General features: G+C 38.7%; 1 protein-coding gene across 2 annotated transcripts in view; it reads left to right on the top strand.

Annotated features, from left to right (window-relative positions):
• The window catches only part of dntt (deoxynucleotidyltransferase, terminal), a 132,348-nt gene that overhangs the window by 1,398 nt on the left and 106,996 nt on the right, over positions 1–23,954 (top strand). Inside the window, exons 2-5 of one of the 2 annotated variants that reach the window (XM_051918090.1) lie at positions 515–552; positions 870–1,265; positions 8,104–8,278; positions 17,728–17,844. In XM_051918090.1, coding sequence (XP_051774050.1) covers positions 1,078–1,265; positions 8,104–8,278; positions 17,728–17,844 — 480 coding nt within the window. In that variant the 5' untranslated portion in view covers positions 515–552; positions 870–1,077. Of the gene's footprint in view, positions 1–514; positions 553–829; positions 1,266–8,103; positions 8,279–17,727; positions 17,845–23,954 lie in introns of those variants that run through there. The other variant, XM_051918091.1, reaches the window with a different exon arrangement.

Raw genomic sequence — 23,954 nt, 5'->3', positions numbered from 1 at the left:
CTCAACTTTGAATGGATAAGACATGTAGGGTGTTAGATAAGTGAATGAAGTTTAAATGCATTGTGTCGCAGCAGAAGTTGCGCTCATTAGACTGAGTGTTTGGTTTGCAAACTAAAGCTTGTTTGTTTTCCACATCGCAGAGTGGCATTACCGTATTCAGCATATATATATAAGTGTGAGCGCTCTGTTTTGAAAATCTCCCTTAAGGGGCATTATAGGTCCCTTATAACTGATTAAACACTATTGTCATATAAATCAAAACCATTTAAGGTAATATTAATTTTTTCATTTCTGTTTTTCTCAGAAATGAAAATGTAGTTTTTAATGTAGAATTACTTTAAATAATGCAGTCATTATCATCATGAATTTGCCTTTGTGTCATTCCAAAACTGACTGAACACAAAAGAAGATATTTTCTCAGTGTTTTTGTTTGTCCATATAGGCTAATGGAAGTCAATGAGCTCTAATGTTGTTTGGTTTCCAACGTTCTTCAAAATATCTTTTGTGTTCACAGAAAAAAAGAAAGACATGCAGGTTTGGAACAACATGAGGGTGAGTGAATGATGAGAGAAATGTTCATTTCTGTGAACTCTTTAAATATTATCCAAGATGAGATTGGCTTTGATAGATGTCCTTTAGAAACCAAACCAAGATTTTTATTCAGAAACAATTCATTTCTTTTTAATTGTATAAATTCGTAGAGGCCCTAATTAAAGAATCAGCCATTAATATGTGTGATTATGTGGTAAATAGGGCTGTGGTGTCATTGTAATACCAGTGAGTTTGTGAAAATGTCCTCAGTTGTATTTATTCAAGTTTTCCCTCAGTGCTGATGTTATTTTTTCCTTTTTCTCGTCCCCGTGACCCAGTGTTCTCCATCCATCTGTTAGTGGTAGTTTTGGCAGTGCCCTATCAGCACGAGTGCCAAATCAAAAGCACCTGTAAGACTCTTCTTTGCCAAACCATAAACAAACACGCCACACCAACTGCCAGTTTTGTCTTTCAAAAGAAAAATAAGACATCACCCAATGCAACTGATGAAACACAGCGACAGAAGCCTTAGGCCCTGGTGCAGAGATGTTTTCCACAGCTCTTCCTACTCGAAAGCGTCGGCGGCCCGAAGTCGCCTTCAATCAGGGTCGCGAGGAGGTGAAGTTCGGGGATGTGAAGGTGTACCTGGTGGAGAGGAGGATGGGAAAAAGCAGGAGGAATTTTCTCTCTAATCTGGCCAGATCAAAGGGGTTCTGCGTGGACGACGCTCTCAGGTACGTCGCACAGCCCTGTTGAAAAAAACAGCATATGCTGGTTAGGTATGTTTTGAAGCATGGCAGCTGGTTTGAGCTGGTTTATGCTGGTCCTTAGTTGGTCATGAGCTGGTCCAGCACTTAACCAGCTCAAACCAGCTGCCATGCTTCAAAACATACCTAACCAGCATATGCTGTTTTTTCAACAGGGAGAAAACACGACCGAGTGCATGAGGTGAGACGCTTGCTGCATCCCAATTCGCATACTATCCATCCTAAATAGTATTCGAAATTAGAATTAGAGTGTCCCAATTCGTAGTATGTTGAAATGAGTATTCCAAAGATACCCGGATGGTCTACTTTTCCAGTTAGAATCCGAAGTGCAGATCCGTGCACACTCTAACGGCGCATTTTGTGTATTGTGTGTTGGATGAGGATCCGAGTAGAACTACAAACATGAATGAAAAGTGTTAAGGCTTTTTCGTTCTTCGCTTATGGGTAAAACGAAGTTCGAAATACGTGAGCAGCGATATACTGTTATCGAACATCTGACGCCGCCCACACTTCTGAGAGTGACTGTTAAGTCCAAAGTGTAGTTCACTTTTTATGCGTTCGCGAGGGTCAGCGTAGAGTGCGCGTGATGCAAATTTCATCATCAGAAGAGTACTGCACATGTGTCGAACGCCTGTGTACGCGCACAAGTCAAGTGAAGTATACTTTCCAAGGCTGTGCATTCGGCTGTGCGCGTACACTAGCGTACGCGTAAAAAACGAAGTATACCCAGTGCTTTAGATGAATATGTAAATGTGCGCTTTACTCTCAATAACAAAATAAACACACAACAAAATTGAGAAACTAGCAAGCATTTTAATAAAGAATTAGAAAAGCAACTGATCATAACAACGTAGAAATGTGTGTTTACACGAGCTCTGTAATTCGGCACTGTTCATGTTTTTACACGCGGTCGTCTGACTTCCACGGACTCGTGAGGAGAAATAAACGGGAAAAGATTTTCCACGCGGAGCCTCAGCGCACACCTACTTTACATAATGGCCACGGACCAAGAGCAGTACGAAGGTGTTTACTAGCTGAAGCTGTTTCGAACTTCCAAAACGAACTTCGTTTCGGCCTGATTTTGTTCGAAATGATGTCACATCAGTTCGTTCTTCGATATCGTTTGAAGTTCAAACATGGCGGATGTGCAAGACCGACGGTTTAGTAGAGAGGTTTAGATAAATGCGTTTGAGTGACTAATAGTCAGTATCTAACCTGACAAAAAGATATTTATTCAATGTTATCCACATTATATTTCATCTGCAACAGCATTGTGAACTTTTATAAAGACCCATTTGTTCATTAACTTTTAAATGCATCATTATGCAAACATGAGGAGAATTCTTCACATGAAAGATCCACAATCTTCATTTCTCTCTTAAATTGAATGTGGAGGATTTAAACTGTGACAAGATAATTGACAGGGCAGTTTAAAGCAACAGAGCGGAAAAGATGCAATTATGACAAAGTAGTTTGTCCCAAAGTGTGCCTACTATTCTGGTACACACTCAAAAGTATTTACTTTTTCTTCACTAAAACAGTACATACTTTTAGGGCATAGTATAAGAAGATTCATTCTTCAGAGTCTAGCATTGCAGCTCAGTTAAGCTCTAAACTAACAGTTCATTTTTCACATGAACAGAACTTGGAATGCGGATGATTACAACTCGCTTCTCAGTTTATAAATAAATCAGAATTCTGTCACACTAGAGTTTATGATGCAAGCCCAAGACTTTTGTTTGTTTGGATGCTGTAAAAGCAGTTGTCCAAAGAAACCACATCCAAATAAGCTTGGAAAAGGTTGTGTGGAATTCAAACCATCTGTGAATTCAATCCGGCCTAACACTGATGGCGCTAATGTCATTTCTTATAGCTGATTGATTCAATTAGTATTCATTGCAATGCAATATAAAAAATTATTTGCAAAGTATCTCGTGCAGTGCATTAATGGCAGACACACGTTGGTGTCGTTCTGTGTGTGCGTATGTAAAGTGACAAATGCATTAAAAGCATCTCACCGTGACGAAACAAATTCACCGTGATTGTGCAAGTAAAATCAATGAACCATGAACCAAGAGTAAAAACAGTCGTAGGCACTTTCTGTGTTTTTTTTCCCTCTTTAAATCCCAGTCATTCATATCCCAGTAGAGATATTTTCCCCATTTAAAGACAGTGAGTGATGTACATCTCTCTGGCAAACAGTTAAAAGATCTATTTTTCACTGTGTAACATTTTAATTTGCATACAATTTCTATGCACATCACAGTGATAATGAGTAGGGCAGCTGGTGTCTCCATGAGTTTCTAGACAGAAGGTTCTGTAGAAAATGATGTTGTAATAATAGCACAGAAACCGTCTATTAAAACCTCATGGTGCAGCTCGGTAACTATTGATTTAACAGAATTAATCAGTCACTCAAAGAAAGAACCAAAAAGTACAAGTATAGACTAACTTACTATCGGGCAAAAGTTTGGAATATTTTAGATTTTTAAAAGTTTTTGAAAGAAATGACTCTTATAGTCACCAGAGCTGCATTTATTTACTGAAAAATGCTGTCCTTCTGAATTTTCTATTAATCAAATTATCATAAATGTTTCTAGAGCAGCAAATCAGCATATTAGAATGATTTCTGAAGGATCATGTGACACTGAAGACTGGAGTAATGATGCTGAAAATTCTGCTTTGATCACAGGAATAAATTACATTTTACTATACATTCACATTTTAAATTGTAATAATATTTTACAATTTTTACTGTATTTTTTGATCAAATAAATGCAGTTTTGGTGATACTACTTTCAAAAACGTTTGAAAATTCCAAACTTTTGAGTGTGTATTCTGAATTCAAAAGCGTAAATGACTCATGCAGCATCAAAGTGTAATATAATAAGCTGCATGTGTGAAGTGTCGTCTGTTATTCTTCTCTTCATGGCTGCTTGGTCAGAAGCGATCCAGGACTGTTGCTGCCAGTTTGTGCAGGTGGAGGAGCACCAGTGGGAGTTGTTCGGGTAGACGGGCATAACAGCAGCCAGCAGTTTGCCGTAGCGTATCGTGCCGTACCCAGCTGAGGGATGGCACCATTCCCAGAAATGCAGCTTGAGCTTGAGCGGCCTACGGCTGCGCACTGCTGTCTGCAGCCAACCACAGGAAACAGATCGTGATGAGCCGAAAACTGACATTTTATAAGCCAGTGAGGATTTGATATCAGTAAGAGTCTGATAATACAATGCCCTATAAAAAATCCCCGGGTATTACACAGAAAGCATGTCGTGATAGAGACGGCAGAGAGACATTGCACATGACTGGAGATTAACTGTAAAAACATTCATAATGCACATCTTATTTTATATTGATAACCACGAAGCTGTTTAATAAATCAAACCGTGATTTGCTTCCAGTGGAGTTTGATGTAAGAGGAAAATGTTCTTGCTCAGAGGTTGCTCAGGGAGCTTCTTGTGAAAGTCCTTTGAAGGAATAAAAACAGAGTCAAAAATGAGCAGTGTTGGGGTTAACACATTACAAGTTACGTAATCGGATTACTTTTTCCAAGTAACGCATTACTTTTAAATTTACAACAAAATATCAAAATATTACTTTTTCAAATAAGTAAAGTTACTTTGATTTCCCATTTATTGACTGACAGCTCTCCTGTCTCCATGTTGAGAGGAATTGGGAATAATGCTGCGTTCACGCCATGTCGTAATAGACCCTTTTTACATCTCCAGGTTTCTCAGAAGCAGAAGTCGTCATAGTTGGGTAAAAGTCTATGGCGGTGAATGAGAGAATACATTAAATATATATTTTTTACACAACTTTCAAAAAATAAATAAATAAATAAATAAAAAAAATATATATATATATATATATATATAATAAAAAATAAATATGATAATGGCAGTCAGAAGAGAGAAAGATGTCAACTTTACCGTCACTCCCATAGCAGCTGTATTAGAGACACACTCACTTTTTTTTTTTTTTTTTTGTAATTTGATGAAAAGGTAATACAATATTAAGTACAGTGTTATAAATGAACATACATTTTTTTCAAAAAATGAAAATATAAAAAAATTACGATGCGTCATCATAGACCGTGAAAAGCGGAGTTTGATTGACAGGCGATCTAACCAATCATAACGCCAAATCCGCCATTTTGTCCGACAAAGCAGTCAGGTGAGTTAACGTTAGTAGATTAACATCGGTGGAGTTGAACTTGAAAAATGTTGTGTACAAACGTCTTTCCGCGGTTGAAACAAAATCCCTTCTTATGTTCGTTCATGTTTATTTGATGCTATAAATTAACTAGTAGGAAGAGATAATCAGTTCATGAGCCGCATGAACTGAGGCGCTACAGCGATCTGTCACAACACATTGAAGAGCCACAAAACGGTATTTATTGTTTAAATTTCTTTAAAAAATACTATTTCATATCAAAAGTAACCTCTGTCTTGTCTGTCGACGCGTTGTCAGTGTCCTCTTTGCTCCGCAATGTATGTTGCCCAGAGCGGCATGGCTTATCGGACAAAGCATGGCTTACCGTTCTTTGCAAACGGTCAATTCAGAGCCGTTGAAAAACATATTTAACGGCTCTGGGTCAATTATGCGTTCTATGGCAAAACTATCAGTCTGCTACGGTCACGTGTACAAGTAGAAGCTCTTAGAACATTACCAGCTTATAATTGTAATTACAACATTGCGTGAACGCACCTTAAGTACAGTGGAGTTGTGTGAGCTGTGTGTGAACACTTTGGTTATTGTAGTTCTAGACTGAATGTATGCGTTTATTCATCTCACTTGTACAAAAACAGATTCAGGATTCCTCAAAATGAATAAAAACAGTGAAATGCAAAATAATTTAATGTTAAATTACACAAATAAAGGCCTACTTTATTAACCAATGTCTTTGATGCTGACCTGTGATGATCCAGTTCAACCATACTAATAAGCAAAAATGACTTTAGATAAACATCACATTTGTGTTTCATTTTTTTTTTTTTTTTTTTTTTTTTGTCGTTTCTGTTGCTGAAGTAAGAGTGTTGAACTTTCTTCTTCTGCATCCTATTCTTCGGCAATCCAGAATGGCAGCACAGCTGAAAGGTTTGTTTGAGCTGCACCCCCTACTGTACAGATGTGAATTTGTATCTTCTTCAGTCTAAAGCTTATTCATTTCACTTTTAGTGTGAGAAGTCCTTTACATTTACCAAAAATAGAACTTTTTTTTGTTTGTTTTTTAACAACAAAAACAAGCAAGCCTAGCCCAGATGAGAAGAAGTAAGACAAAAGTAATGCAAAGCAATACTTTCCATAAAAATTAAGAGTTATTATGAAATGCATTACTTTTAAAAGAAACTTTCCCCAACACTGCAAATAAGTTATGGAATACATTCTTAGAAGAAAAGGTTCTATATAGAATCTTAAAGGATTCTGTTGGGCTTATTGTATAGAACTTTTTAGTGGTTCCAATCATCGGATCATTTTATGGATTTAGTTGTAAATATTGTTTTCATTCATTTTTAATTTTAGTTAAATTTTATGAATTAAACATACTTTATCAATAGAAAATATTTAAATAACCACTATTATTTTCCTTAGAAACTGTAAAAAGCATTAAATATGTTGGACTCATTTGTTTTTATGACTCTGCTAAAGTATCGTTTCTCTGCTCTCTAGTCAAATCGGTGTTGTTATTGTTACAAAAGCTAAAACTTAACTTTTTATTAACTGAAATCAAGCTGAGAAAATGAAATGTAAATATATTAAAAACTTAAACTTGGATAAAAATGAGAAAATTACATTTCTAATTGAAATACATAAGTTTGAGTTGACATACTACAATTACTAAAAATTAAAACAAGAATGAATTGAGGCTAAATAGCAATATAAAAGACTAAGTTTTCTTTATTTGAAATAAACTTGAAAAAAAAAAATAGTATAGATAAATATATAGTATATACTATATTATATATTATAAATATTAGATGAAAAACTTAAAAAAACAAAAATTAGAAATGTTGCCTTGGCAATGAAGTGAAATAAGTAAGTTTTTCATTTCAATTACTAAAATTGAAATGAAAAATAATTAAAGCAAAAGTAAAGATAAAAAATCACATACTAAAAACTTTAACTAAAATTATAATGAAAACTCAAAATATAAATAAATAAGCTCATTCAAAATATTACTAAATACTATAATAGCATATAAATAATAATAGTCAAACAATAAAAGATTGTGTTTTTTTTTTTTTCCATATTTTCCTGTTGATGAGGGGAAAATTAGTCTCTCAGGTCATGTCTCCGGTCGATTTACCATCAAACTCTCTCTGTCTCTGGCTAATTTCAAACATCCACAGCAGTCACTAGTCCGTTCTGCTATTGTACTTCCCAGTATGCTGATTGCAAGCGATGTACGATGTGGGTAATTTCATTTAGCTGACTGCTTTGATAGACAGTAATTTAGCAGAGTGCTGAAAGCTCGGTGCTCAGGACTTCCACTGACTGACCGTGTGTTTGTCATTATACTTGTGCTTCTGATCAGACACGTCACATCCACATCCTAAAGCAGCTCCACCTGATTTGATTTCACACTGTATAATCTGATCACAGACAACCGCTAGAGAAATTAAAAACGCAGAACGAGAGAGTGTGGGTATGTGTGTGTGAGAATCAATCAATTGTGGAGTAGATGTGAAACTGGATTAAGGTGCTTTGCAAACAGCTACTCATGTGGCACACAATCTAAGGTTTCTTCTTGAACGTGCACTTGCATGTGTCTAATGGTGCATATCTGCTGTCTGTCTGGCATTCGCAGCGGTAACGTGACTCACGTCGTGTCTGAGGGAAACGCAGCGCAGGAACTCTGGAACTGGCTGGAGGAGCAGGGATTCGGAGAGATGCAAGACAAACACGTGCTGAATGTCAGCTGGTTTACTGAGAGCATGAGCGCTGGACGGCCCGTGCCTGTGGAACTGAGACATTACATACAAGTAAGTGCACTTGAGATAACACATGGTTTCATCAAAAATACTAAAATAACACAGGTTTATTTGAGCCGTAAATACCATAGCTTTCACCTGCCCTCCAAACACGCCAGCCAACCCGAACATACAACATGAGTCACATGCCGAAAGTTTTTCTGATTGGCTGAAAAAGGGTGCTTAGTCAGAGTAGATGCCATGACATCACACTCTTATAGGAACACCCACCTGGAGGGCAAAACAAGGCTTTCCTCCATTGCCTGCCAGTTATTTTTACCAGGTTTGTACTAAGTACTAAAGTAGTAAGACAGTGATATTAAAAGATCAAATTCAATATACACTTTACTGATGCTGCATACACCGATGAGCCATTACATTATGACCACCTATATGATGACATGTAGGACCTCCTTTAGCCCAAAAAACAGCACCCATGTGGCGAGGCATTGATTCGACAAGGTGGCGATAGGTCTCCTGGGGTATCTGATGCCATAATGTCAACAGCAGGTCTTCCAGTTCCCAAACATTGTGGGGTGGCGGTGATGTACGCTTTTTCAAGTCGAACCACAAATGTTTGATTGGGTTCATGTCAGGCCAAGGCATTAACAGAAATTCACCACCATGTTCCTCAAACCACTCCGTGATGATTCTGGCAGTGTGGCATGGCGCATTATCCAGTTGGTAATGGCTATCACCGGCAGGGAACACAGTTGCCATGAATGGGTGCACTTGGTCTGCAACAATGTTCAGATACCTGACAACTGTCAGGGATTGTGCTATTGGGATAATGGGGCCTGAAATGTCCCAAGAAAAAAAGCCACGGCCTGTGTCCACCTAACTGCATCCAGGTGTCATAGCCTCTGTTGGTAATCGGCGTATCCACGCTTGGCCTTCGACGTGATGCACCAGGAATCGTGATTTGTCAGACCAGGCCACTTTCTTCCAATCATCCATGGTCCAATCTCGACGATCTTGTGCCCATTTCATGCGTTGTTGGCGATGGCGTGCAGTTTCAAATAAACAGTCAGAGGCCCCTCCCCCGTACCCCAGAGGAAAAAAAGACAGACAAAAACATTGTATGCAATGCAACTGCAATTAGTTTATCTCTGTTATATTTAAAATTGTATCTCATATTTCGCTCTTAATAGTCTATTTATGAACGCATTCTATCTCTTTAACCAGAACTATAATCACAACCAAAAACAAAAACAGCATTCAAACTTTGTCCCTCAGTCCCTCAGCTAAAGTGAAATGATACTAAAACCACCAGTAGGTGGCGGCAAATCATTGTCTTAACAAGTGAGTCATTGAATCATTCAGTCAAATGATTTGTTCAAAATGGCTGATTCATTCAGGGACAAAACAGAAGGGACAGAGTCAATTGTCGAATCATTCATTAGAACGATTCATTAAAAATCGCTGATTTATTCAGTAACGAAACTGAAACTGTGCTGCTCAAAGACACACAATATTTCGTTGGCAAAATAGAGGAAAAACAGAAAATATTGTGTCTAAAATGTAAATCACCTAATAGCCTATTAACTTGTATAAAATCAATATCACATTTGCAAATGTGCTGATATTCAGAAAAACAGCACTTTTGCTTGTGCGATATTGCTTATAAATACTAAAAACAAGAACTTGTAAGGAGAATTTTTTTTTGCATAATATCTTGGTTTTTGGAATCATTTTTATTAATTTTGGTGCCATTTTTGCTCCAAGCCCCTGTTCATTTCCAACCCTGGTGTGTGTGCACTAAATGAACTATACTAAGAGCGAGATTATGAACACAACGCGGCTGTGAAAGTGAATAGTGAGATGAGTTTATCTGTTCGATGATGTTTAATCTGTAGTCCCATTTCCCCGTAGTTAGCAACCACCTTTCTCAAGACAAATAGAAGCTTTAAAAATAGTAAGGAGGTTTTACTGATGTGTTTTAAGTTGTAGAATAAAATGTGAAAATCTTGAGCGTGTGTTCACCACGGACTTCAGACATTTAACCAAAAAACCCATTGTTTCCAAGAAAAGTGGAACAAGAAGTGCTAAAATGCAATTCGTTTCTGGGTTTTGGCCTGAAAAAATACATCATCAGCACTATATTTGTAAAAGAAAATTGCTTTAGGTGTACAAATGGGTCTGTAAAATGGGTTGTAATGTTACTGTGAAGTGAAAATACGTTGTTTAAAAATGTAAAGTATTCAAAAAACACACAGGCTACAAATTAGATGTGACTTAAAGACTTTACAGCCTATTTAATAGACTATACAAATTATATATGGCATGTACCTTGATTCATGCAGTGCTAGAATTATAAACGAATAAGTGCTGGCCTCATTAATTATTCATATGCTAAACGCTCACACACGGTTTAGTTTGAGCATTAATGGCAAACATGTTAACTGCAGTCATGATGTTTCACAAGCAGTAATTAAAACAGGTCATGTGCTCATCACATTTTGTGCTAATTTGATCAATATTAAAGTTATGAATATGCAAATGAGAACCTTAACTCAGAGATTTTCCAAATGTACAGAGTGAAATCTCAGAATCTATATGATTAATCACTATTTTTTTTAATTTTCTTTACAACATGATACATTTACTGGCTAAGCAAAACTGATATTCTGACTTTTTTTCAGAGAATTAGTATCATACCTGCAAACTCGTTGCCTTTCACCTTTTTATAATCATTTTTTAGGTTTATCATTTTATATAACTTTTTATTTTTGTCAAAACCTGTATTATTTTAACTGTAAAGTTGTTTAAATCATAGTTTTTATGGTCGTTTTATAGTTTGTGGATGTTACCATAGACATTGGTGTTGTTTCAAAAGAATGTTACTACCTAAACAACATGTATTTCTATTCTATTTTTCAACATGTAGTTCTGAGTTTCCTATTTTAACTATTTCCAGCACAAAAAGTCCCTTAGATCTTAAATCTGTTGTACTTTTTGGTGATTGTGTTCTCAGATGTAGTAACCACAACTCGAGCACTGGGTGGCGCTGTGAGCCCGAAAGCATTTCTGACATGAGGTGACACTGTAAATTTAAAGTAATAAAGATATAACCATCTTAAAACTTAAGGTTGAAATTCCAGAGCAGAGAAATATGTGTTGCATGTGTTCTCATACTAATGTGTTTTAGAGCATGCAATTACATTTATGACCAGCAAACACTCATGAATGCAGGATTTTTACGTCCAAATTGTTCTTTGATCTCCGAAAAGCATTTTCAGTTCTTGGAGCTTGAATTCACCTAAATTACATTTCTATAGAAAGCAACTTCACAGCCACTTTGGGAAATAATAGGAAAGGACATTGCATTTCACGTGTTGGTTGCAAAAGCACATTTCATAAAGCTGTAAGGCCAGTGCCCGACAGCCTCAAAGTGATGTTTAATACAGGGCCAAATAGACCCATCAGTGCGACGCCGGGCCTCTATGCGCATCGCTAACTGACGTTGAAGACTGATTCTCCACCCCTGGACAACGCCGTGGGTGCTTCCACAGCATATGTGCCCCAAATAAAGAAATATGCTGCCTGTTTCAGAAACTCCATTAATCTTTCTTCTCCTCCTCAGTGGGGATACAGACGAGCAGAAGTTGTCCATCTTGCGTCGCCGCCAACCGTGCCCGAAAAGCTGTGCTCTCGCCACGCGTCTCGGAGGACGTATGACTGTGAACTTGAGTTTGTCTTTTAGCCGCTTTAGTGCTGCAGACCAGAAAATGTCTTGTTTACTTTTAGCCGGCATTGATTGAGGCGTTTGGCATCAAGCGGCTTTGATTGATAAAAGTATAAGAGCCAGGTAATGATGCAGAAGACAATAATTGATCTGCGACATTAAAAGAATACTTCAGCCAAAAATTAGAATTGACTCATGTAGTTCCAGACTCGTATGCTGTTATTTCTTTGAAGAAATTTGCATGCAAAATCTTCATGTAGCTCTTTTTCAAATGACAACATAGTGGCCATGATTGTCAAGGACAAAAAAGTGTATATATATACCAAGTCTGATGAAGTGATGTGAAGCTTTGTGTGAAGAATAATGTCGCCTTTAGATGGATCACAGCAGTCATTGACACTGAACACCATTGATTCTTGTGTGTCAGACTATAAATGAGATTTGAGAATAGGAGATTAACGACTTAAATTTAGGTCTTTTTCTCACGCAAAGCTATCAGATTTGGAATATATAACTAACAAGACATTTTTCACGTTTTTACGGTAGTTTTTTAGTCTTTGGTAGAATAAATCACCATGCATTTCTTTTGGATGGAAAACAGAGGCTTTGACAAGGGTGAGAAAATTGAGGACATTTTTAATTTTTGGTGTGAACCAGTGCTATTATTTACATTTACATGTATGCATTTGACAGACGCTTTAATCCAAAGCAACTTTCAATGCATTTAAGGTATACATTCAGTCAGTTCATGCATTCCCTGGGAATCAAACCCATGACATTGGTGTTGCAAACACCATGATCTGCTCTTTGAGCTGCAGAAATATAGTATTTTAGTTTTAGTTAACGATAACAACACTGGACTGTGAACTATTCCTTTAAAGGGGTGTCTGATTATGATTTCACTTTTTTAACTTTAGTTAGTGTAATGTTGCTGTTTGAAAGCTACAACACTCAGAGTTCAATGCAAAGGGAGATATTTTCTTTTACAGAAATTGTTTTTTAAGGACTACAACAACTGGCTGGTAGGGACTACAACGTCATTTTACGCCGGACTGCTTCACAAACGAGGGTCAATTCAATGCTGGATTTGCACAAAAGATTATCATGACGGCACATGCTAGTCGATGAGTTGAATCATCTCCACAGCAAATACATAAATTTATCCACTAACCATTCAGAAACGTCCAGTTTCATTCTAAAAGTTGTAACTTCTTCCTGAGTCTCTCCATCAGTGTCCGACTCCGGTTTGATCAATGTAAGAGTGCAATCCTCATTTTGGCTGCGTGAGATTCTCCAGCTTTGTTGTTGAAGCGCAAACTTTTAAAACTCCGCCCTCTATTGGAAAGCGGCTGGGAGCAGCAGCTCATTTGCATTTAAAGGGACACCAACAAAAACTGTGTGTTTTTGCTCACACCCAAATAGGGGCAAATTTGACAAGCTATAATAAATGATCTGTGGGGTATTTTGAGCTGAAACTTCACAGACACATTCTAGGGACACCAGAGACTTATATTACATCTTGTAAAAGGGGCATTATTGGTCCCCTTTACTAATGATGCACAATGTGTGTGTGAGGTGTAGAAATGCTAAAATGCACCGGTTTAGAAGAATTTGCTTTTATTAGCGCTCTAAAAATGACATGCTTCAGTCGGTTCTGTTTCTGTCCTGAAGAGAAGCTGCAGCTATTACACCCACTGACTTGTAATGATTGTAGGAAATGCAGATAAATACGCATCTTGGATGATCATGGAAGGGTACAGAGAGTGAAGTGTGTGTGTGTGTGTCTTCAGAGACATCTGTTTCACTATCAGTCATGCACTTGGAGAGGAAGTCGAGGCCCAATCAGGAGGGATGTGAACCCGAACCCCGCCAGTGTTCAGGCTGTGATCTCATTAACCTGAGCGGACACAGCTCACCTGTTCAAGTGTTGGTCATTAACCCGCAGCAGACGCTTCCCTCACCTGCATTCATTTGATTTCATTGTTTCGCACTGTTGAGGTAAAGTCTATCCTCAGACAAAAACAAAACAAAAAAAACCCATCTTTTTTTTACGGTCTGCAGAGGCGGACATTACAATTCGGAGGCCCATTTCAAAGAAACAGTTGGAGGGCCCCCCCCCAATGAGAAAAAAAGAGACAAAAACGTTGTATGCAATGCAACTGCAATTAGTTTATCTTTGTTATATTTGAATTGTTATCTCATGTTGCGCTCTTAATAGTCTATTTATAAACACATTCTATCTCTTTAACCAGAACCATTGTTAAAATCATGACTCAAAACAAAAACAGCATTCAATCAGCACCCTAAGCTAAAATTAAATTATACTAAAACTGCCAGCATGTGGCGGCAAATCATTGTCTTAACTAGTGACTCATTGAATCATTTAGTCAAACGATTCATTCAAAATGGCTGATTCATTCAGGGACAGTACAATTAACTAATATAGTTCACTTGAAGGAGTGAATGAAAACGAGTGAGTGAATTCGGACACTAAGTGCTGCCGCTTTTGCGTAGTTTGTGCTTGCTGTTTAATAATTTTAAAAACCTAGCAAATTGGCAGCTCCAGCAGTATGATGAAAAGATTTATCTTGGATCTGTCATGGAAACTATGTACAAATCTTAATTAAAGAATTTAATAATCAATTAAAAGTACACATTGTAGACACATTGGACCAGCATTTTGGAAAATAGATGGATGGATGGATGATTAAGCTGCGGGGGCCATCTTCTGGTCAGACGTAGGAATTAATTCAACACAACTCTCACAGTGCATTATGGGCATTCTCTTGAGCGTACATCTGTTGTACACTCGTTATTGCGATGCATTGTAGGATTGAATGAGTGCACTCGATAACGTACACCTATGGTTTTGGACACCACTACAAATGGCTGTCCCCTCAAATAGTGCCCTATTTAAGGGTATAGGGGGCGATTTCAGACACAGACCCAGTCTTTAAGAGTGAGTCATTGAGTCATAGACAGATTCCTTCAAAAACATGGATTCATTCATTGAAAAAACTGAAACTGTTGCTTGGAGACACCAATGGCTCTACTGTTTGGAACTATTTGTGTGCAAAATGGAGCAAAAACAGTCAATTTTGACAATATTGTGTCTAAAATGTAAGCCACATAATATTATCTACTTGTTTATTAAACTGTTGTATAAAATAAATTATACATTTGCAAATGTGCTGATATTTGGGAAAACAGCACTCTTGCTCTTGTGGTATTGCTTATAAATATTAAAAACAAGAACTTTTTGCACCATATCTTGGATTTTTGGGCATTTTTATTCATTTTGGTGACATTTTTGCCCCAAGCCCCCCATTAATTTCAGACCCAGGTGTGTGCGTCACGTGATGCCGGGGGGCGGGGCTCTTTTTCGAGGCCTTTTCTGTCGCGAGGCCCGTTTCAAGTGAGATGGGTAAAACAAAGCAAAGGCTGCTACTGACTGACTGTGACCTCCAGGTGCGATTGCCGCCATGTGATAGCTCTAATTGTCTAAACATTGTAGTTGTTGCATCGCTCTATTATAGTTCAGGAGACAGAGGAAAATCACGTATCAGCTTTGTCTCAGCTAAAATTCTTTGAGAGGAATGGTGATGATGAGAAATATTTGACTTTGGATTTCATACTTGGGTATCTTAAGCAAATCTGAGACTTTGTTCAGTCTTCATTTGCTATCCATGTAGTCTAGTTGTTTAGGACAAAAAATTATATATTGAGGGGGTTTGAATTTGTAATTTGTAGTGTTTTTCAGACATTAGAAATGGATGTTTTTTCCTGAGTGGCAGTGAAAAGGCATCTGAAGTCAGAGACCCACAGTGAGGTCTGGGAAATTAATTTCAAAAGTGCCTTTAACTATCATAACTTAATGGGAAAAGAGCTCAGATTAGTTTCTGATTTGCCCTGAAATAGGCATAATACAGGCATTATATTCAGACTTTTTATGTCTGTGAAGGAGGTGATGCCCCTGACGGCGAATAAATGGTAGTGATTTTTCTCACTTCTGAGCGCTTGATGCTTTTGCTCGAGGGGAGAGAAGATATCAGGCCTCTTTTCATTCAGATATGCAACGTCTCTGAAATAGCTCCCGGTCAGAACAGCATGTTAGCATTCCCTTTCCCTGCATCTCTGAATCGGCCATTATCACAATGTGCCGAGATGATTGCGCAGGTAATTTTCATGGGTACAGACTTCCATCACATCGAGCAATTATTCCCAGGAGCGCTGACATTACAGCTGTAATCCTTTTGAAACCGGGAGAGAGTTGAATATTTCAATGTCTAAATTAAATAGCAATTTATCAGGGATAAACTGGACCTACTGCATCCTTTATGGCCGTAATTGTAAATCATAAAGCTGTAATTGATTCTGATGCTTCCTGTCTTCTAGATGAGGGCCATTATCTTGCTGTTCCCGTGACTCCTGTGTGATGAGATAAACGTTCCAGTGTTGGTGAGCTAATATCAGGCATAATGAGACTTTCACATGTTCTGAAGATAATGTGACCATTTACCCCTGAAAAAGATTCCACTGTGATGCTAAGATGTTGTAGTTGGTTGCTAGGGTATTTTAGGTGGTTGCTAGGGTGTTGCTATGCAATCACTATGGTGTTCTCTTTGGTTGCTAGGGCATTTTAGGGTGTTAGATAGGGTGTTTCAGGTGATTGCTTGTGCATTACTGATTTTTAGGGTGTTCTGGGTGGTTGCTGTGGTGTTGCTATGTGGTTGCCAAGATGACGCTATGCAGTTGCTATGGTTTTCTGAGTGGTTACTAGGGCATATGATGTTTTGGCATTGCTACGCAATTGCTGGGGTATTCTTGGTGGTTGCTATGCAATTGGTAGTGTGTTCTGGGTGGTTACTAGGGCATTGCTACACAGTTGCTGGGGCATTCTAGGTGGTTGCTAGGATGCTATGTGGTTGCTAGGGTATTTTGGGTGGTTGCTTGGATGTTACTATGCAATTGCTATGGTGTTCTGGGTGGTTGCTGGGGCATTTTAGGGTGTTAGCTGGGGTGTTTTGGAGGATTGCTTGTGCATTACTATGTCATTTTTTTAGGGTGTTCTGGGTGGTTGCTGTGGTGTTGCTATGTGGTTGCCAAGATGCTGCTATACAGTTACTATGGTGTTTGGGGTGGTTACTAGGGCATGGGGTGTTTTGGCATTGCTATGCAATTGCTGGGGTATTCTGGGTGGTTGCTAGGGGGTTGCTATGCAGTTGCTAGGGTGTTCTGGGTGGTTACTAGGGCATTGCAACACAGTTGCTGGGGTATTCTAGGTGGTTGTTAGGATGCTATGTGGTTATAAGGATATTTTTATGTGGTTGTTAGGGTGTTTCCATGCAATTGCTTGGGTGTTCTGGGTGCTTGCTTGTGCATTACTATGTCATTTTTTTTTGGGGGGGGGGTGGTGTTCTGGGTGGTTGCTGTGGTGTTGCTATGTGGTTGCCCTCCTTCATTATAAGTTACTACGATATTCTAGGTGGTTGCTAGGGTATTTTGGGTGGTTGCTAGGGTGTTGCTATGCAATTGCTAGGGTGTTCTGGGTGGTTGCTAGGGTCCATTCTTCATTGTAAGTCTGGGATTTTTTTCAGAATAGCATAAGCAATTACTTGTTTTAGCAGACACTACTGATAAAAGTAAGTATGGCAGAGTGATTTTATATGTATTTTACATTGAGATGCTTTATGAACTTGTTTGCTCAGATTGTAAGATGTTTATTTTGGTCTAATGTCGATTAATTTATTGAGTGTCTCTCTCTGTTTATGAGCAGAATCCTGCTGCAGATCAGAGGTCATGTGCACATCCGTCAGCCAAACCAGAGTCTGCTGTGTCTCCATACGCCTGCCAGAGAAGGACGACAATGGATAACCACAATAAGATCTTTACAGTAAGTAAGAACATACTGAACATATGCGTTGCTAACCAAACTCTAGCGTTTGTTATGATTTAAACAGGCCACTGAGAATATTATTTTACAACTAACATCACAGTGTTCTTGAGTTATTTTAATCTCTAGCCCACTTGCAGCACAGTATGGACAGAACAGAAGGGGGTCAGCGTACACAGATGGATGGATTCAGTCTGAACTGTCCTAATGAACACACACATTAGCTGCTTCAGCTGTACACTATGCCGGATTTGTTGTCTTTTATGATTGTTGCTCGTGACAAACATCTAAAACCTTTTATGTTAGAACTGGGCTCTAGTGACCATTATAGGGGATTATTTGCTTTTAGAAATTGTCCTCTCAGATAAAAAGAGACTTTCACTGTGCAAATTAGTTTCTAGGGTGTTCTGGGTGGTTACCAGATTGTTGCTAAGTGGCTGCTTGGATGTTCTAGGTGGTTACCAGGGAATTGCTAGATGGTTTCTAGAGTGTTTTGGATGGTTGCCAGGATGTTGCTAAACAGTTGCTTTGGTGTTGTAAGTGGTTACCAGGTTGTTGTTTAGTGGTTTCCTGTGTGTTTTGGGTGGTTGCCAGGATGTTGCTAAGTAGTTGCTAGGGTGTTTTGGATGGTTGCCAGGGCATTGGTACAGCAGATGGTTTTTAGAGTGTTCTGGGTGGTTACCGGGGAATTGCTAGTTTGTTTCTAGGTTTTTTTTTTTTGGGTGTTTGCCAGGATGTTGCTAAGCGGTTGATTGTTACAAGGGCGTTGCTAAGTGGTTTCTAGGGTGTTTTGGATGATTGCCAGGGTGTTGCTAGGTGGTTTCTAGGGTGTTTTGGATGGTGGCCAGGATGTTGCTAAGCGTTTACTAGGGTGTTCTGGGTGGTTACCAGGGAATTGCTAGGTGGTTTCTAGGGGGTTTTGGATGGTTGCCAGGATGTTGTTAAACAGTTGCTTGGGTGTTCTTTTTTATGATTCATACTTTTTATTTCCTTCAATGGGCTAACAATATATTCAATTTACAGATAATTAAATGTCTTGTAAACCCCTCCCCCTAGCCCACCCAAACAATGTGTCAGGTACAATTATTTGTAGATTGCTATTGTAGATCTAACAGACACAAATAAATACAATCAACTTGAAATGAAAAGAGGAAAAAAAAAGAGAAAGAAAGCACAAAATATAACAAATCATTTACATTCTTACAGTGTCTCTCACCACAAGGACTTTAGAGAACCTCAAGAAATGGCAAATATCTACCCCACCTTCTCTCATAAACCTCCATTTTTTTTTTCGAGTAATCTGTATGACATTTTTTCATTTGCTGCCACCTTCCCCAATTCTGCAACCCATTCTTGAAAAGATGGTGAACTGCTGACCACCATCCCCTCATAATAATTTGTCTTCCTATCATAACACTTATGTGAATCCACTTGGTCCTCTCAACATCAGCACTTAATAAAAGCGGGTCTCTTAAGATGTTAATACTTGGACAAAATGAAAAGCAGAATCCTGACACATCTTGAATATAGTTATGAACCTTAATCCAAAATTCCTGTATTTTAGCACAGGACCACAGAGGACTGTAGAGATTCTCCTTTAGAGATCCCATCAGGTCTCCGTCTTCGCTCTCACATCTCCAGCATTCAGCAGAGTCCTTCAGACCAGTTGCTTGGGTGTTCTAAGTGGTTACCAGGGTGATGTTTAGTGGTTTCCAGTTTTTTTTTTTTTTTGGTGGTTGCCAGGATGTTGCTAAGCATTTGCTAAAGTGTTTTGGGTGGTTACCGGGCATTGCTAAGTGGTTTCTAGGGTGTTTTGGAAGGCTGTCAGTACGTTGTTAAGTTGTTATTAGGGTGTTATGGGTGGTTACCAGAGATTGCTAGGTGGTTTCTAGGGTGTTTTATAAGGCTGCCAGCATGTTGCAAAATGGTTACTAGGGTTTTTTCGGCAGTTACCGGCAATTGCTAGATGGTTTCTAGGGTGTGTTGGATGGTTGCCAGGATGTTGCTAAGTGGTTGCTTGGGTGTTCTAAGTGGTTACCAGGGTGTTGTTTAGTGGTTTCCAGTATGTTGTGGTTGGTTGCCAGGATGTCGTTAAGCGGTTGCTAGAGTGTTCTGGGTGGTTACTGGAGAATTGCTAGAAAGTTTTGTATGGTTACCAGACCAGTGTTTTTCAACTGGTGGGTCCAAAACAGCAGCAGGACCGTTCTGAGTAGGTTGCGGAGTGTGCAGTCAAAGAAACAATATCAACAACAAAAAACATATTCAGCATGTTCAGTCTCTGGTCTGTGTAAATGTCCTGTTTACAGACTTCGTAATATTTCCACACAAATGACATTGTGGGAAATGATTGCAAAGCAATTTGTTTGCAAGTCTGGAATAGAGATAAAATAAAACTAAAAACTGTTCGGATTGATGGCTGGTGGACTAGTACATCTCTATTTTTTTTATTATTGTTTAAATCATCCCCCAGGCTGTATATTTGACACCCCTGCCTTAACCCTACCCATAACCCTATCGCTAAACATAACTCCACCCATTAGGTGTATAGAGGTGGAGCTGGACTAGTGAAGCACAGCTTGATTAATCATGCAGCCCTAGTGGAAATTCAGGCGTAATCACCAGACAGATGTTGTTTTGTCTTGCGATTTGTGTTTGGAAGGTTAGAGGCCTGTTATCAGTTGTCAAGCAAAACTTCAGTCATGTTCTGCTTTAAATATTTATTTGATACTTCAACATAAACCCAACAGATTCACCTTGAGCTTCTCAGAGGCAAATCTTGAGACTCTGCCAGAACTGCTAAACTTTCTGTGTTCAGAGCCAGAATTAGACTGACAAACACCAGAGGTTTAAGAGCTTTTGGATGCGCAAGGCGTCGCTCACTGTGCTCCTGATTATTACAGCTGATGTGTTGTTATGCTGTGATTCTTTGAACAATAATCAAGAGAAAAACAGTGTAAGATTACGCTTTGTTTCAGATTTGACATTTGTGCAAACTCGCATTTTGTGATCGGCAATATTAATAAATCAATTACGATGAAAGAGAAAAACACCCAAGACTGACGAGGTGAGGTGAACCGTAACCGAGAGCGCAGATTAAAATCTCTTCTGTATTTCACTCGCAAATATGATATTTTAATGGGAAACAGAGACTTTATTGTCTATTGCCAGGAGAGAAAAACACCTACAATGCAAACACATTATTGAGACTAATGATTGAGCAGGGGGATGAGATGAGCTCAGTGGAGTTTGTGAGAGATAAACTATTTGGTTTAGGCTACAAATATCATATGTGTGAATTTTAGGGCCCTATTACACACCCGGCGCAATGTGATGCCAGGCACGACGCAAGTGTTTTTTGCTAGTTTCAGCCCAACGCAGTTATCATTTTCACGTCCAGCGCCATGTTGTTTAAATAGCAAATGCACTCGTGGCCATCTGTTCGCCCATGGGCATGCTGGTCTGAAAACGAGGTGTGTTCAGGCGCATTGTTGGCGTGTTGCTATTTTGAGGCAACTGAAAACGACTGCGTCATTGACCAACAAAAACCTGGTCTAAAGTCAATGGCGCAGTATTTTTTTTTTTGTTATTTAAAGGACGTGTTAGTAATATGAGCCTATAGGCGGGTGCACAACGTGCGTACACACAGCACACAAACATGCCAAATATTAAAAATAAAAGGATTACAATGTAAAAGATTATTATTGTGTACATAAAGATAAAAATGCCTACATGTCATAATGGATAGTCATTGCATGTATCAGAATTACCTATTTGCAGTAATGACAAATGAAATTGACCAATCGTGGCAATACACACATGTATTTAAACTGACTCGTCAGGTTGAGGGTGTCTGTATTCCACCATGTAAATAGCGAATGCGCCATGGTGCAAGTGCACCTGGCTTTTAAAGGGAATGGGAGATGAGACTTTGATTGGTTTATTGCACATTATGCCCAAAACACTTCTATGACTCATTAAGAGACTAGGTACAACCCTTTTAGACCATGCGGCTGGCGCGCCGACCATTTTTTCCGTCGTTAAACTAGCAAAAGTGGATTGGTACACGCCCTAAGTGCACCTGTGCCATGAGCTTCAGACCATGAGCTTAGATTGTTAAAATAGGGCCCTTAGTCTTTTACATATTAAATTATTTAACTGTTGCATCAAAGTTTTCTACTTTATTGAGCATTTGCTGACATGGGCATTGTGTATATGAATGCATAAGTAATTCAGAGGTGTTTAAATTACTCTTTATGTTTATCAGTAACAGTCTGCCCTAACATGTTTTCAGTCGGTTTAATCCACATTTTGTGCATACTTCAAATTTAACAGTTTTGCTTTTCATGCCGCTGATGTGAAGTTTAGTCACCGTTCTGTTTTAGTGATGGTAAGGAGCGATCGAAGGAGAGAGATGTAACAGGTGTGCAGACAGAACAGAGCAGGTGTCAGAAACACATGAGCATGATTTATTCTGTGAACTGTCAATCACACAGGTTACATTTATTTGATAAAAAATACAGCAAAAACAGTAATATTGTGAAATACAATTTAAAAGAAGTGTTTTCTATTTGAACATATTTTAAAATGTAATTTACTCCTGTGATACAAAGCAGAATTTTCAGCATCATTACTCCAGTCTTCAGTGTCACATGACTTTTCCCCTCTTTCTCTCTTTCTCTGTCTCTTCCATTCTTTCATCATCGCTTTCTTGAAAGGTCTAGTCTTTTAGTTGCCATCACTCCATTTTTACCAGGCTTTCACATCAGTCAATATATTGGCATGCAGCGGCACTGACTGACACTCTGTGCAAGTGTGAGGAAAAACCTTGTGTAAATGAATACTGGCTGATTCAATGTGGAGGGTGTAAATGCACATTAATGAGCAGGAGCACAGGCCGCCGTCGCATGTTGTTTGCTTTCATCTCTTGGCCTCTGGTGCCGCAGCTGCACTGACAGCAGCCTAGCGATGGTGTTTCCCGCCCGGATGAATCAATCTCTGTAACGACCCTGTGGGCCGAGCTCTCCAGCACCCTGTGCTTCATCATACAGCAGACGGGAATCACAGGCACTTTTGGTAATGAAAGCAAACACACGTGGACAATCATTAAAGTGTTGTGTTGTGTATGTGTTATGCAGGATTTGTCTGGTATTTGCGTTTCACAGAAGCAGATATGGTGGTCATTATGTGTGCTGCTGCATGGATGAAAGTGTCTGGAAAGCCTTTTTTTGTCCATTATTTGCTGCTTGTTTCAGAGCTGCTCTACAGTTCTGTGGCTGTATAATAAAATTTTCTCTAGGAAAAATGTTCATGTTGTGCAGGCAGTATAGTAATGCATCTGTATGTTCTGCGCTGATTCAAGAGTGCATTATGGAGTCATTCAGCATTGGAGGAATATATTCTGACATAAATCAAGGATTGGTAGTGAAGTCAATGGTTTAGTCCACTTGTCAAAACTGGAAATAAATTTTTCCTGGAGTCAGGAGAGGTTTACTGACATATCATTTTACATAGCCGGTGTTTTGCAGTTTGCAGTTTGGCCAACACTGCATCCAAAATCTCATACTGTATAGTAGATATGGTTTGAAACTTACTTTACAACCATTGAAAAGTATGTTCTATTTAGTATGAAATATACATCTGCCGTGTTGTCATTGTCATGTGACCTACGACGTCAGTAGCGCCCCTCACTGCCATTCACAAATCCTCTACCGTGGCCTTATGGGATAGTAAACTGTCCATCAGATGCACACTTCAGAATCTCGCTGGAAGTAGTAGGTCATCCGTGTTTTTTGCCTACTGTTTTATGAATGCTATCGGACACACTACTTGGCTCACATACTATTTTTCGCCTACTATATAGTATGGAAGTAGGCATATTCTGATGCAGTGCAAGAACAGCCCTTTTGTCCAATTAAAGCAACCAATCACAGGTAGATTTGTTTTTATGTGCTGTTTGCAGGCAAGATTAAATAAATGGTAATGGTATAGATATATATAGATATAGACATATGGGACACCATACTTGGCCACATGTCACTTCATTTTTCACTTTCATATGTATATAATAGGGGTGTAACAAGTCAAGTCAAGTCACCTTTATTTATATAGCG

This window comes from Ctenopharyngodon idella, chromosome 13 (genome assembly GCF_019924925.1).
Source record: "Ctenopharyngodon idella isolate HZGC_01 chromosome 13, HZGC01, whole genome shotgun sequence".
NCBI classification, from domain to species: Eukaryota; Metazoa; Chordata; class Actinopteri; order Cypriniformes; family Xenocyprididae; genus Ctenopharyngodon; species Ctenopharyngodon idella.
The sequence above is the reverse complement of the archived record's forward strand: the minus strand, read 5'-3'. Positions and strand labels throughout refer to the sequence as shown.